This window comes from Nothoprocta perdicaria, unplaced genomic scaffold (assembly GCF_003342845.1).
Source record: "Nothoprocta perdicaria isolate Ctin4 unplaced genomic scaffold, notPer1 scaffold_46, whole genome shotgun sequence".
Classification (NCBI taxonomy): Eukaryota; Metazoa; Chordata; class Aves; order Tinamiformes; family Tinamidae; genus Nothoprocta; species Nothoprocta perdicaria.
In genome coordinates, this window is record NW_020455710.1 from 268,229 (window position 1) to 283,131 (window position 14,903).

Below are 14,903 nucleotides of genomic sequence, written 5' to 3' on the forward strand. Positions count from 1 at the left end.
CTGGCAGAAAAGGCTCAGGTTGCTGCCAGGATCAGCTCACAAGGAGCCAGCTCTGGGGCTGGCACTGACCTTCCTTACACCTAGTTCATTCCCTGTTAACTGCAGCATCCTTCTCCTTGTGCTCTTCCAGTTACCTGCAGGTCAGTGTTCTCACGTTATATGTAAACAGGATCTGTCATTGCATAGCTGCAGAATCACTATTMTGTGATTATTTTATTGCAGTTCCCTAAAAGGGCAGGTATATTTTTATTTCAGTAAGAGAGCTGTAGTAATAAAAATAAATTAAGCATTTTTATACAACCCAGGACTCAATCCTGTGCTGTTCTACACACARTGTTCCATTTGAATACTTTTCTGCACAGGCACAGAGCCATCATTTAAGTGCGACAGCTGCATGGACATGACTAAGTTCTTTATATTAGAAGGAAAAAGATGCACATAATTATGTAAGAAATTAATGAACAATAAACATCCTTACCCTTGCAGCTCCATCTGTGACCCAGCACATGTAGTWACTGCATATTAACAGTGATTTGTTTTGTAATTTAGATGCTTTTTACAAGCTCCTGCTTCASAAACCCTCCTGTAGAGCATCTCTTGCACATCAAGATAGAGGGGAAAAAAAATGATCTTAAAGAAATACCAGCAGCCAGTGCAGTCGTATCATAGCTCTGGCTTTGCTTTCTGATACAAAAAATACAAAAGKCTCCAGCAAGCATCAGTCTTTGTGCCCGTGATTAATTCAGAAAAGAAAGAAAGAGGACAAACAATCSCCCCATTGCAGAGCCTGAAGGCAGTTGCCTCTGTGCTTCCCTCTGCTCAGCTGCTCGGTGCTGGAGCAGGCAGGGCAAAGCAGTGGTGTGAAAMCACCCCTTGAGGAAGGGCACGACTCACGGGGACGGGATGGCAAGTCACACAGGTGAGATCATGAGCCAGTCCATCAGCAAAGGGGCCGTGACGGGGGCGGCAGTCGTGGAAAGCAGCAGAGCTCAAGGACATCTTTGGAGAGCCCTTCCCAGGGCAAGGAGCACTGAGCAAGCCCACAGAAAGGAGACTGGTGCTTTTCTGCCTGGCTGTTTCTGCTCAGTTTCTAGTGCTGAAATTCAGTTTGACTCAAGATGACAACAACTGTGTGGTACGCTTCTTTAGCCTGTCAAAACACAAATCAGCATCAGTTATTCTCTACTTAATCCTGCCCCAGAAATTCCTGCTTTCAATGATATATTCCCATTATTAAGTATCTTCCCATAAATAACTTCCCATAATTAAACACCAGCTTAATTGATCATGCACTGGAGCCCAAGCTGCACTTGGAAACTGCCCCAACCACCTCTAGGGGAGCAGAGAGGTGGTTTTGTCTCCTGATAGGGGCTCAGCTGGGCAGTGAAGGGCAGCTTCTTAAATTGCCAGGAGAAAACTGTGGCRCCAGGCTGCTCATTTCACCTGCGCCAGTTCAATCCACAGAGTCTTGGGGCTGGCAGCCGAGCCGTAGTCCAGCTCCATGCCYGGAAGGCCGCCCTCGCAGGAGGGTCGCAGCGTCCGCATCTTCTGCAGCTGCTTCAGTGGAATGACACGGCAGATCTGTGCCGGGACACAAAGACAYCCTGTCACCGCCTTGAGGAACAAACCCACCTTCTCTGGTCAACAGGATTTATCTTGAGTTTCTTTAAGGCTGAGACAAGGAGCGAGGTGCAGGGCAACAGATACTGAAGAAGCACCAGGGCCAGAATGACTGCTAGGCTCCTGCTGCCCRTGTGTTCATACAACTGCTGCAGGGATAAGGCAGGCAGAAATAAGACCCAGCTACAGTTTTACTACAGTTCACACTTGTTTCCGAGATTATTGTGCTTACAAAAGAACAGAGGGCACCACACATGTCTGTCCTACCTCTGCTTGTCGCTTGCTTTGGGCTAGAGCTGTTGTTACAGCAAGTGGCTGTCATGCAGGTAAGTACAGTCTCTTCCTGCACAGGCTCTTCTAAAAGTCAAAGCTAATTTTTGGCAGGCATCAGGGTTCTGGGSTGGAAGGAAGAATTGCCTGGCATACCTGGGCATCGCTGTCCAGCACTATCATCTGTTCTTTATTCACACCGAAGAAACAGGGCAGGGGGATCGTCTCATCACTGGTTCTCTCCACGAGGTAGATGTTGTAGCCAAAGAGAGGCACCTTCATCACATGCTCTGTAAGAAGGCAAAAAGTGGCTTTCAGGCAGCAGCTTTCAGCCAGAAGCTACTGCATGAAGTTAAGACAGTCAAAAGCTGCAAGTGTCCCCAAGCTTTTCTACATTAAAAAGGAAGATTGACAACTTCTCCCTCCTCCCTTAAGTCCCAGGTATTTGCAGCAAGTGAATGGAGGTGCTATTCTTCAAAGAGCAGGAAACAGAGCATGGAAACATAATCATACAGGGCTCTGAAAGTTTCTTGCAGGCTTTTCCCAAGAGGTGGAACCTGCACCAAAGCCCCACACTTGGGAACAAGTGCCATTCTGCAGGGGCAGGCTGTCAGAGCCACACGTATTAGACCATTCCACCCTTGCCAAGCTCATGAATTGCCCCCAAAGTTGCTTCATTGGCAGCTGCCATCGTGCTCGGGGCGGGCTGCTCCAGCAGCCGCGGGTGTCTCCTCACCTATAAACTGGATTTTTGCGTCCAGGGGCTGGAGCGGCCGGCGGGCCCTGAGCAGCTGGGCGACGCGGCTCTCCAGGGCCTGGGCGCTGAGGCGCGAGCGCAGCAGCCTTGGCGTGTACTCCTTGAGCTCCTCCCTGCAARCACAGCAGCTCAGCCCTGCCCGCTCCCGCACACGGCTCGGCCCACGGAGCTGGCAGCAAGGAGGGGAAGCTGTTTTCAAGGAGGGGAAGCAGTTTTCACTGGCAAAGAGATGGCAGGGAGAAGGAAGAGCTCTACAGGTTGTGTCCAAATTGGGTAACATGAAAGGAAACATCACAGAAAGAAACCATCGGGTTTCCACAAGAAGCTGGGTATCGCCCATTAGTACATGGAGAGAGATCTCTCCTTTCCAGAGAGAACAGGAGCTCTTCAAGCAAGAGCTGTAATGTGGAAGGAGGACTGCAGGGTGTTTGTTTCATAGGCAGTCGCAGCTGAAAAACACCCCACTGCTTCTGTCTCCAAAGCCCTGCCCTGAGCAGAGGTCTCGCTATTCCATGGCTATTCTATGGGGCATGGCTATTCYGTTAGCCCCTATGGCTGATGCTTCRAGGGGATTTGATAGACACCTAGCATTAAAAGCACTTGGAGTGAGAGCACACAAGGCTACAGGAAGAAACGAAGGTGAAAATAAAGCTGGGGACTTCAAGAGGGCTGGATCAGAGATGGAGATTAGGGATGATCAGCTTTCAGAGCAGGATCAGGGAGGAAACTTCCTTGATGACAGGAGTCAGACACAGGTGCTTGTGGTTAGTGCAGAGCATTCACCACAATGGTCTGTTCCCTAATTATCCACAGAGTAGTTCCAGGCCCCTTCCCCTGCCCCCTGCCATGCCAGACCACCGGAGACAAGCGTACCTGGAGGGAACGGGGCTCTGCTGCTCCGTTGGTTTGGCCCAGTGCTGGAGCATTGCCAAAATGCTCACCTGCATCTCCACCTCTTTGCTGTAGCCCAGCAGAATCCTCCCGTTTATGTAATCCCACAGTATCTGAGGGAGAACACAGCAAAGTGGACTAAATTGTGAAGTGATTAAACGTCAGGGAGGCTCCTGGTGCTCACGCTGCCTTYGCTGCTTACCTGTCCATAATGGAAATCAGTATAAATACTGTTCTCAAAGTGCAGAGGCGTTTTCCAGGTGACCCTCCGTAAACTCATGGTGATCAAGTTGTCCTCCAGCAGGTAATCATGAAGATACTCCTCTGGTCTCATGGGCCTCACCATTTTCACTACATGTTAATGCAGACAGATGGTCATTAGCCTTAAAGCTAATTGATTCAAACTCTGTGGCCTGGAAGGGGAGCCTTTCTGCACACCCCTATCCACCCTGCCCTGCAACACTCAGCATCAGCCATTCCCAAGGGACAGGGACACTCACAGACCCACAGGGCTACACAAACACAAGGATCCTTTGGGAACAAGCAACACATCCCCTGAGAAGGAACCATCCCTAACCTCAGTACAGAGGACACAGCTGGAGAGGAACCACCCCAAGGCCAGCAAGGGTGAGGAAACTATCAAAACCAGTAGCCACGGTAGTGCCCGTTGGGCAAGTGTTCAGAGAGAAGCTGGTCACGCTCTACTTGCCGGGGTTATTGGCGACACTCCTGATGGCAAAGAGAGCAAATTCCCGGATCTCTTCCTGCTCGCCTGCTCCCATCTGCTCACAGATCTCCTGCAGGAGCTCCTTGCTTACCTGAAGCAAGGAGAAGCTGGTAAGCACTAGGGTCTGGAAGCACAACGCAGCACTGGGACAGGCTGGGCCCCACTGGTGGGGGGCAGGATGGCTCCAGGCCCTGTGCGGGGACACGGGCTGGGGGCCCCTGTGCAGGCCCCACATGGAGGAGCTGTGATGGCACCATGGCACTGAGGGTTGGGCAGATAAAGGAGTTCCCTGGCATGTCTCAGAGTCTGGGTCAAGGACAGAAGGAAAAGCAGAAAACTCACAGTAAAGGTCTTGATTCTGGTGAGGTATTCGACACCTCCGGGCATGAAGATCACGAGTCGGCGGGCCCCACGCCCCTTCTGCAAAGGGCAGCTTTTAGACAGCAAGACACACAAGACCTCAACGACCACACAGGCCTCCTCTGCCTTCTCCTACCTGCCCTACAGCACTGGCCTCCTCCCTGCCCATATCCACCCCATGGCACTGCATCCCTCAGTCCCCTTACTGATAGAAGCTTCATGTCCTCTCTTGGACTGCTAACCGCCCCACAACCTCATCACACCCACAGGAGAGCACGTGCCCTCCCTCCTGTCCCCACTCCTCTGCCCCTCCATACCAGCAACGCCTCCATCTCCACAGGGAAAGGAAGGTGCCGGCGGCCCCCAAACATGACGTTTTTCCGCAGGTTGCTCTGACAGATCTTGGCTATGTCTGCAAGGAAAGGAAGGAACTTCCATCAGACAGAAGGCCGAGCATCAAATGCTGCAGTGTGGGGTCATCCCGGCTCTGACTTCAACCTGGGCCACTGCTGGGAGAAGAAAGAGACCTGATCCCGTCCCCCACTATATCAGGACACGTCCAAAACCTGAGAGGCCAGGCCCAGACAGCGCCCAGCGCACAGGAGCGACGGGACCTTCTTTTCCTCTGGAGGAATTTCAGCCCAAATGCTTCAGTCTGATGGCTCTGGAAGAGCACRGCCTGCCTTGACTCTGGGGCTTAGCTGCCAAATGGGGTCTGTGTCACAAAACTAAGTGAGCCCCAGAGAGAGACACAACAACTCCAYGGTATACTCAGGTCAGGATGAAGCAGGAAATGACCTCTGGAAGCAGAGGACCTTCAGACACCAAGCAGATTATTGCCTGCAGGCCCAGCTCCCTTCATACCCTGCTCATTTCTCCTGATTGACAAAATCAAGGCGATTCTCTCATTGGCCCAGGTCCCCTCCAGATTCTCCCTTCTTTCCTTGACCAAGTGGAGGAGCACTTAGTAACAGGGAAAAGAGCTGTTGATTTTCAGGAGCAAAGAAACAGCCATACCATGGTGGGTGCTGGAGGGATCGCTGCTCGCTTGCTGCAGGAACTTGGTGGCGTAGGGCATGAGTGTGTTGGAAGGGAGGAAATACCCAGTAAGCAGGTTTAGGAGTAGCCAGCCCCGCATCAAGCTCTCCCTATGGAAAAGAACAAGCTATGAGCACCTTGGAACAAGACAATCTCTGCTCCAAGGAGCTCAGAGTGAACCCTGCCTCCTCAAAACCTATGGGAGGTGGCAGCAAAGATGAGATGCAGGTTCTTGGTCAGAGTATCTTTATGAGGAAGGGATTGACCAGCCTATTCTGGCAGCAAAGGGCACAGCCACTGTAATGCCAGGGCAGCATCAGTCCTACTTCTGGACCCAGGGCTCTGGGGAAGAAAGCAAGGCTCTGAGCAGTGCAGCATCTGAAAGCTGCCAGAAACATTTACCAGTGCCCAAATACCTCAGAAGCCAGGGACAAGAGCATGATTTGATGTCATTTGAAGTGACAAAGCCAACCCCACAAACAGGTTAATCTTCCTGGGTGCTCAGCAAACGCCCCAGCAGCTGAGCAGCTTGGGACAGGAACATCCTCCCCTCTGCGCTGTCCCTCTGCAGATGTGTCCCTGGGGCCATGCACGCAGGACCTGGCGGCGCAGGTACTCACTGTTTAGGGTTGTAGGTGACCTGCTTGATGACCTGGCAGTACACCTCATCGTGCAGAATCTCCTTCTCCTTGCAGAGCTGTTCGGAGAGGGGACATAGCATCAGAGAGGCCCCCAGTCTGCTCTGCGGCTCTTCCCTCCCAGCTCCTGAGCTCTTGCAGGAAATCCCTACCTCCCACCACAGCTTAAAGGCGGAATTTCACAGCCTCTGGTCCCCAGTGCTCCCTGGGCCCAAAGAAGACGGCAGGTTGTGTACTCATCCAGGGAATGACATCTGTTTGCACACACATCCCTGTCCAGTTTGTTAACAGCCTCTTTGTTTTGGTTTCTTCTCTCACCCAGGAGGTCGTAGCCTCGCCCTGCGCTCTGCCTTCCCTGTCCCTTCAGCACCATTGCTAAGGAAGGGTCACAAACCTGAAGGATTTCATAGATGCATTCAATCTCATTCTGGTTCTTGAGCTTGGAATGGTCTCCCATGAAGCGCATTACACCTGCAAAGCAAGGGCTGCATTTAGGTCTTGGCAGAGCTGATTCAGCTCTGGGACAGGCAGTCAACTAGTGAATTCCTGAGGGCTTTTCTGCTCCATGGACTGTTACTACACTTGCACTGGATAGATGTTCTGGGTGAGGTGCCACCCAAGCAGTGTGGGATCTCAGGCACTTTGCCCTGAATTTGGATTGGTGCTGTATGCTTCCAGCAAGGATGCATGTGGCCATCAGAGGCAGAAGTGCCTTAGGAGGGACTCTCCTCTCACAATTTTCGCTTCCCACCCCAAGTCCCAGGGTCTCTGTGAGCACCAGGCCCATCTTGCTCAGCGTGGCTCCCAAGACACAGCCCAGCAGAGGGTGAGACACTTACTCRTGAAGTTCTTTGAAGCCAGCTCGTTCAGCTCGCTGTCATTGTACCGCAGCAAAGCCCCCTGGAGCGGGACCTGCAGGGCCAGAGCACAAAGGGGAAGCAGATCAGCACAGAGCTGCATCGCARCTTCAATAAGGACACAAGCTCCCAACACCCTGCACACAGCACCAGAGAACAGGGGACACCTGCACTCCTGCAAAGGCTGCAGTCAAGCATCAAGGATGACCAGGGGCCTGGAACATCTGCCCTATGAGCAAAGGCTGAGAGTGGRGCCTGTTCAGCCTGGAGAAGAGAAGGCTGAGGGGGGACCTGATCAGTGTCTGTAAATACCTCACAGGAGGGAGTGAGGAGGATGGGGCAGCCTCTTTTCAGTGGTGGCCACTGATAGAACTAGAGAAAACGGCCACAAACTTCAGCACCAAAAGTTCTATAGGAACTTGAGGAAAAATTTCTTGGCAGAGAGGGTGACAGAGCMCTGGMMCAGGCTGCCCAGAGAGGTTGTGGAGTCTCCTTCTCTGGAGATCTTCCAAACCTGCTTGGACACAGCCCTGGGCCACATGCTCTAGGTGACCCTGTGTGTACAGGGGGGTTGGACTAGATGATCTCTGACGGTCTCTTACAATCTTAAGGATTCTATGATCTGCCATGCACACTTTTATCACCATGGATAAAAGCTAGAAATAATTCAGCAGCTGCAGTTCCAGCTGTATCCATGGCAAAAGCCTGGGCTCACCTTGGTGTGCTGGACCAGGTCAGCTGCACTCTTCTTTTCACCCTTCCCTCCCAACCTAGCCAGAGAAAACAGAAATTAAGCCAGTCCAAGAGGTACACACAGAAATAGATGGACCAGGTCAGGCTACACAGGCCCATACATCTGCTCAGGAAGGAGCAGGGGCTACTTACAGGGACTGAGCCTCCCGAAAATGGGCTGTGGCAAAGTCCACCATGGTGTAACGATCACCAACAGGAACAAACATGCTGCTGCTGGATTCTGATGTCACGCTGGGAACAGAGCTCTGCAGGAACAGGCACAAAACCCACTTAAGGTCAACTGATGCAATGAGCATTCGCCTCACCTACAAGCCCTGGGCAGCTCTCATTTGTATAAAGAGCCTCTCCCATTATGATGGTGCTGGTGGGCCTCCATCTATGTGGATTTTCWCTTTTCCCCATCCCTGGCCTTGAACACACGCAGCCGCGTCCCCCTTCATCTCCCCAGACACCCCACCTCCTTGCTGGTGTTCCTGCCCTCCATGGGAGCTTTCACGTTCTTCCGTATCTTGCCACGTCCRTCCATGTTGGTGTTGAGGTAATCAGGGGCTGCAGCCAATTGCACTAAGCTGGTAGGGAAGAGACCAGAGCGGCCTCCAACACAGCCGAACTGCCAACCTGCAGGGACAGGGAGAGGAGGAGTCGGGCTCCATGGCAGCCACAAAAACAAAGGGGCACTGAGGCATCCTACAGGCAAACAAGAGCACTAGTCTCTGACCAGGCTTTCCAGCCTTCTAAGGTAACATCCACTACAGCTGGAGCAGCAGGTGCAGAGGAGGTCACCAGCAGAGAATGGCAGAGCCAGAGGTGGACAGTGTCAGCCACTAGCAGGCTGCTTCCCTCTGGTCTGCCTGACAGACACACACAKGGCTTCATGGGGCCAGCAGACTATGGAATCCAGTCCTCCTCTTTCTACAGATCCCAGGAAAACTCCCTCACCTGGCTCCACGCCTTGCATGGGCAGTAACTGGATGAGGTCACCCTTCTTGAAGCTCAGGAGGCTCCTGTCATCTGTGACATAGCTGCGCAGAGCAATAACGTAGTTGGTATCCTGGGGAAAAAGTAACAGGGAGGTCAGATCTTGTCACCAAGATGCAAGGGAGCTGGACYGTGTCACTGTTGGGCCCATGGGGGAAAACCTGCTGCACCACAGCTGCTGCCTCACCTGCCTCAGCTCCTGAATGAAGAGGTCCACCATGGCCTTGATGTGCCGAGCCTTTGCTGAGTGCAGGAAGAGCTGTTCTGTCTTCAGAGAGAACTCCAGGGTGTTGCTGCCCTTCAGCTCCACTGACAGCACATCTGCAAAGCTGAGAACAGGGCCAGCACGTTCAGGCTGCTTCTGAGCTAGGGTCTGCCTGAGCTCTAACCAGCAGCTCAAAGGGAYAGGGCTTTGAGGAGGCCTGAGGCCTCCACATGCTCTAGAGGTGGCCTCGCACCAATACTCATAACCACAAGGACTAGCACTGTAGGCTGATGGGTTTTGCTGTCCCATTCTGAGGACCTCCCTTCTGAGGCCAGCTGTAGTGCTGAATCAGGCCTAGCAGTCAGCTACTTTAAGCAAAATGCCCTGGGAGAAGGAAAGGGTAACAAACTCATTAGAGGGAGGGTCTGTGAGACACAACAGGGCTGAGACAATCCTGGAGAACATGGTACAACCAGGGAACACCTCAGCTCACCCATTCGGGCTGCCTCCCCCGACTCACTGCTCTAAAAGCAACCCGTGAGTCACAAGGATCCTCCTGCAGCAGCCAGAGCCCTTCTGCCTACCTGTAGCTGCAAAGGATCTTCAGGTGCTCTGGGGTATAGCCGGCCGCCCCTATCACCTTCAGCAGCCGCAGGCCCCGGTGAGAAACCCCCAGGATCTGGACATCACTTCCATTTTCACCCTATAAGGGAAGGGCGACAACAGGCAGGACACATGAGGTATCCCAATCATGCATTCCTKCTCTCCACATGGTCCAGGAGGGAATACAGCACAGCAAGGAGCGGGAATTGGGGCATGAGTGTTAAGAAAATATGCAAAGAGAAAGGTACAGAAAGCTCAGAAGAGTGATGGGTGGCAAAGGGAGGAAGAGAGGACTGAAACAACAAGACATCCCAAACAAAAGGCAGCCAGAGCACACGCAGGGTCTGGTGAGATGATTAAGACTCACATGAACTGGGAAAAGGCGGGAGAAATAGTTAGCCCAGTTATCCCGAGCAGCCAGTACAATCCTCTTCTTGATCCCCTCCTCCTGAATGGACTGGACATCAGCACCAACCCGGAATTCCGCTAGCAGAGATACCAAGCAGATGTTTATGTTTTCTCAGCAAAGGAGAAACGGGCAAGCCTTCCTCTGCCCAGATCCATTCACACCATTCCTAGCAAACTGGGGGAAGTAAACAGCACGCAGAGGCAAAAGGACACGGGATGGGAAGAATCACCACCACTTGCACACACCCTCTACCACCACTCCACCACTCTACCACTACTACCACCATGGAGCTCCGGCCAAAGGAGACAGATGGATTAAGACACTTCAAAATCCCATCTGCATGCCTTAGTTTTCTCCCTCCACAATGAGCACATCAGAACTATGCTTTCTTGTCTCAAATTCTGGTGCACATTCTGACCATCTGGAATAAATTCATGTTCCTACACTGAACTACACAGCAAACGTGCTTTCTAGCTGCAGTGACAAACATCTCCTCTGCTCTAAGTCCTGCCTGAAAGAGCCTGGAGACCTGTTTCTCCCTCAAAACCAAGAGCTGGGGTTGGCACAGGGAGGGAAGGAAGACAGGACTGTTAATTACTCAGTAGATCTTTCATCTTGCGCTTCTCCTCCCTGGAGATTCGAAGGCAGGAATTAGAAAAGGTGTCACGGATGATCTGCAAAGGAAGGAAGCAGAGATGGTTGCGCAGCTCGATGTGCTGGAGTGTCTGTGGTTGTAGAACAGGCTGGGTTTCAAAGAGAAGAGAGGAGGGGCTTGCCTAGGTAGGAGGGACCAATACTACTGTGGATGTAGAAGACAGCTTATGTAGCGTCATTATGGAATATTTTGTCTCCCAATATATAGGCAAGGGGCCCCAAGTCATACACCAGTAAATACCTGTTCACACAGCAAGTTCAGACAATAGGGGTGACTGAAGTTTTCTTTGGGGTAAAACACCTGCAAGAGAAGAGGAAAAGCAACATTTATATTACAGATGCTGCAGAAATTGCTCACCAGGGTTGCTTTGGAATCTGTCAGCCCTAAYGGCAGAGGGGTGAGTCCATCTCCAAAGTGAGTGGAAGAGCAGACACGGTGAAGGTGAATGGAAGAACCAGAAGTGAAGGGTCACAAGCAAAGGGGAAAGAGCTCAGCAAATGCACCGCACCTCTTTGCGCAGATAGATTTTCCATGGAGGTTTGGCGTAGGAGAAGCTGACGCTGGCAGTGAGCCTGTACAGCTGCGTCTTGATACCGTCATCTTCTGCCACTGTCGCAGTAGAGGCTGGGGAGGAAGAGAGAGAGGTAAAAATGGGGTTGGGTGACTATAGAGGCACCTTCCCACTCTTCTGCCCTACCAAAAGAAAGGGGACAGCGCCATGGGTTTCATGGAAGATTATGGGCAGGAAGCCTCTTCAAGGTCAGCAATCAACTCATGTGGATATGTGCACAAAACAGCCATCATAGAAGAAAGATCATCTCCAATAGTACTTCTAAAATAAGGAATAACACTTCCGAAACACTGATTGGAAGCACTACCTACCCCATTTTTCAGCAACCAAACATACTCTAATGCCAAGAGTCTCCCCAGCTCCCATTCTCCCTCAAGAACCACTCCCACATTCCTTAGCTCGTCTCTAAGGGCCCTCCAGACACTCTACAAGGTTGAACACCTCCCTTTTCATTCCTCTTTAGTCTAAAGTCTGCCCCTTGAACTGCAACTTTGATAAAGCAACTATGTTTCAGGCAGGCAATAAAATGTGTTGTGGGCTGGACTTTGATAAAGCCCAAAGGTCCATTTTTAATTGAATATTTTAAAGATACCCAGCCCTTCCTTCATCATTCCTGCCTGGTGTCCTGCATTGCACTGGGAAGAAAGGAGTTTGATCTGGACCAGCAACTGTCATGACAGCCTCTGATTTCACACACTCTCGTGCCTCTCCTTGGAGCCCACTCGGTCTCCAGCAAACAAAAGAGCACATGCTGTGACCTTCCTCATGCCCTGGCCACTGACTGAATCTGACTCTCCAGCTGCCCCAAAACCCCACAAAAGCTCTGGCAAAGTCACTCACCTTTCTTTGCAGGTTCCTGCTGGCCTTGGTCCCCAGGAAAGAGGGGTGCGGGCAAGGGTGGGGGAGCAGGAGGGGTCTGAGCGGCTGGAGGAGTACTTGGTGGGTCACCAAAGAGGGACAGGAGAGGCATCTGCTTCTCCCTGATGGAGCTGGAAGCGGAGCCCTTCTTGGGTGGGGGAGGCGGAGGATTGCCTTTGGGGCTCTTCTCCGGCGGCCCAGGGGGTGGCTGCAAGACAGCAAAACCTATCTCCAGACCCAAGGAGCTTTACAGACCAGRAGGCATTCTGACATAGGCAGAACCACAGGCTCTGAGCCCACAGCTCTCTTGTGATCTGAAAAAGAAATCACTGGCTCCTATCTCACTACCAGACAGCTCCCAACTCACTGCAGGCTGCAAACACGGGCTCCCTCTGCTGAGCTCATAGCCCATCAGAGAGGGAGAAACTCACCGATTTGGGAGACTGAAGATTCATCATCCCCAGCTTGGCCAGGGCCTCGTCCTTGGGGTCGTTCTTCTTCATGAAGGGCTTAGACGCTCTCCTGCGGACAAGGGAAAACGGGGTAGCTTCAGTGGGACCATGGCTGCAACGCAGTCCTGGGGCACTGCTGCGACATGCCCCCCTCCTCCCCATGGCTGCCCAGGCAGGGGGCTGCCCGCTCTCACCGGAGGGGCTCGAAGGGCTGGGGCTCGGGGGCTGGCCGGCTCTGGTACATCTTGATGATGTTGCCRATCTCCCGGCTGGGCGCAGGCCGCGACTCGGGGCCCGAGGGCTTCACCACAGGCGGCTCCTTCCTCGCTGGGGGCGGCTGCTTTGGGGGCTTTGGCGCAGGARTAGGAGCAGCAGCTGTTGCGAATGAGAGTTTTAACCAACAGAGCAGCAAAAGGGCAGGACCAAGTCTTTATTTCCCATCTGAGGGTCCCTGCTTTTCACTCCCACGCAACTGGACTTGGCCTTCCTGTGCCTTGCTTTGACATCTCACTTCATAAAGCCCAGGCCTTTCTCTTGCTCCTCTGTTCGAGATGCAGACTTGCAGAACAGACTGATCTTTTCTTTCCTATATCCTAGGCTGATGTTCATTTCTGGAAAGCTCTGCTTGTCAGCTTGCTCGGATCCCCACTGCATGTCACCTTACCTGGCTCCGTTTTAGGCCTTGGCTTCTCTTTTTCCTTCCTTTCTTCTTTCTTTTCTTCCTTCCCTTCTTCCTCTTTTGGCTGGGGATTTGCTGGAGGAGTCCAGGTTTTAGAAGGAGGCCTGACTTTCTTCACTCGGATGTGTTGCTGTCCTGCACAGAAATGGGAAGCCCAGCTCATTAAACCCATAACAGACACCTAGACTAGGACACCCCACCCACCCTTGCATCAGTCAGCAGAAGCCCATGCTTTGCAAGGACTAAAACCAGTATGGGCAAGCAGAAGCCCAAAGTGGCCCAAAACTGGCAACTCACAATCTTTGGAATCCAGCTGATCCCTGTGGGGTCTTGTGGCACTATATGTATCAGGAACTTTGTATGTCTGTTTGGCTGCAGTTAAGATTGTGAGTTGCCAGTTTTGGGCCACTTTGGGCTTCTGCTGTTACGCTGTGGACAGCTGAAAAGCAAGATGCTATGATGAGTGAGATAGCCAAAGCAGGAGCAGCTCACCCATTTTCTGGAAATATTCTTTCTTCTGCTGGAAAGTCTCTGGAAGATAGTCATCATCCTCACTGTCAGAAAACTGGTCTCCTGTGTAGGCAGAAGTCTGCAACAGTTCCCAATATCAGTTAGATTAGCAGGGACACCTCCAGGGTGACCATAAACTCAAAATAGGACCTTCCCTCGCTAGGGTTGGACCCTAACACAGAACTGCTCCTCATCTGGCAGTGTCCAAAGAGACTGGGCTCTGACCCAAGCAAACATCAACCCTGTCCAGAGGAGGAAGRGGATGTTATAGCACCAAGTCGGCTTGCTGGAGGATGAAGATCTCAAAACGATGAGTTTCCTATTGAAATTCAACTCAGCTGGGAATGAATCGGCTGTATCAATTCAGCACCGCAGCTGACTCCCAACAGATCTAAATGTCACTAAGGTTTGACCCTGTATCTTAAAGCCTCAGCAAGTAAAACTGAAAAGGTTTCTGCTTCATAGATGGGAATAGCTCCCTCTGCATTCCTTTTTGCTAAACCACTGCCAGGGTGGAAGGGGAGCAGACCAAACATAGCACGTCTTGCAAACCCAATTCACCAGCACCATCTGCTCCTCGTACCGTTTCTTCCGCCCGAGCTGGAGCTTCTGGAGACTTTGGTGGCTGTGCAATATTCTGGGTGCTGGGAGACGTCTTGGGTTTGGGGGAAGTGGCTGGGGCTTGTGGTGGAGTTGAGCCTCTCTGCCTCGAGTTCTCAGGAGACTGCTGAGACTGCTGGCGCCGCTGCTGTAGCTGCTGCTGCTGGGACATGCTCATGGCTTGAAGGGTCATCTGCTGGGCCTGGAGGAAGGAAGCAGAGTGTGCATGGGCCCTAGGCCTCACAAATGACAGCTATCAGTCAAGCTGCCCCATTCTTTCACTGGCAATYACAACTTCCCTGTCCCCTGCCTTCACAGGCATGAGACCTTCAGAGCTCCTGGCAACACCCTAAGGACTTGGCTTTAAGGGATACAGCCTGGGGCCCTCCTGCCTTCACAGGGTTTTGTGCAGAAAGCAGAACACTGGAGATTTGCACCCCTAGCAAATCCACCTAAATACATTTGGGAAGTA

General features: G+C 52.2%; 1 protein-coding gene across 1 annotated transcript in view; it reads right to left on the reverse strand.

Moving 5' to 3' along the window:
• Positions 1–369: 369 nt before the first annotated feature.
• The window catches only part of LOC112953640 (unconventional myosin-XVB-like), a 25,840-nt gene continuing 11,306 nt past the window's right edge, over positions 370–14,903 (reverse strand). Inside the window, exons 16-44 of the mRNA XM_026046733.1 lie at positions 14,415–14,633; positions 13,814–13,886; positions 13,307–13,456; positions 12,837–13,017; positions 12,622–12,712; positions 12,173–12,398; positions 11,270–11,385; positions 11,002–11,061; positions 10,705–10,780; positions 10,065–10,183; positions 9,679–9,797; positions 9,077–9,218; positions 8,851–8,962; positions 8,369–8,529; positions 8,044–8,156; positions 7,874–7,928; positions 7,141–7,213; positions 6,696–6,772; positions 6,284–6,360; positions 5,643–5,773; positions 4,943–5,037; positions 4,608–4,685; positions 4,248–4,356; positions 3,741–3,889; positions 3,521–3,651; positions 2,627–2,760; positions 2,047–2,180; positions 1,444–1,581; positions 370–1,150 (exon numbers count right to left, since the gene is read on the reverse strand). Of these exons, the coding sequence (XP_025902518.1) occupies positions 1,091–1,150; positions 1,444–1,581; positions 2,047–2,180; positions 2,627–2,760; positions 3,521–3,651; positions 3,741–3,889; positions 4,248–4,356; positions 4,608–4,685; positions 4,943–5,037; positions 5,643–5,773; positions 6,284–6,360; positions 6,696–6,772; positions 7,141–7,213; positions 7,874–7,928; positions 8,044–8,156; positions 8,369–8,529; positions 8,851–8,962; positions 9,077–9,218; positions 9,679–9,797; positions 10,065–10,183; positions 10,705–10,780; positions 11,002–11,061; positions 11,270–11,385; positions 12,173–12,398; positions 12,622–12,712; positions 12,837–13,017; positions 13,307–13,456; positions 13,814–13,886; positions 14,415–14,633 (3,399 nt within the window). The 3' untranslated portion in view covers positions 370–1,090. The remainder of the gene's footprint in view (positions 1,151–1,443; positions 1,582–2,046; positions 2,181–2,626; positions 2,761–3,520; positions 3,652–3,740; positions 3,890–4,247; positions 4,357–4,607; positions 4,686–4,942; positions 5,038–5,642; positions 5,774–6,283; positions 6,361–6,695; positions 6,773–7,140; positions 7,214–7,873; positions 7,929–8,043; positions 8,157–8,368; positions 8,530–8,850; positions 8,963–9,076; positions 9,219–9,678; positions 9,798–10,064; positions 10,184–10,704; positions 10,781–11,001; positions 11,062–11,269; positions 11,386–12,172; positions 12,399–12,621; positions 12,713–12,836; positions 13,018–13,306; positions 13,457–13,813; positions 13,887–14,414; positions 14,634–14,903) is intronic.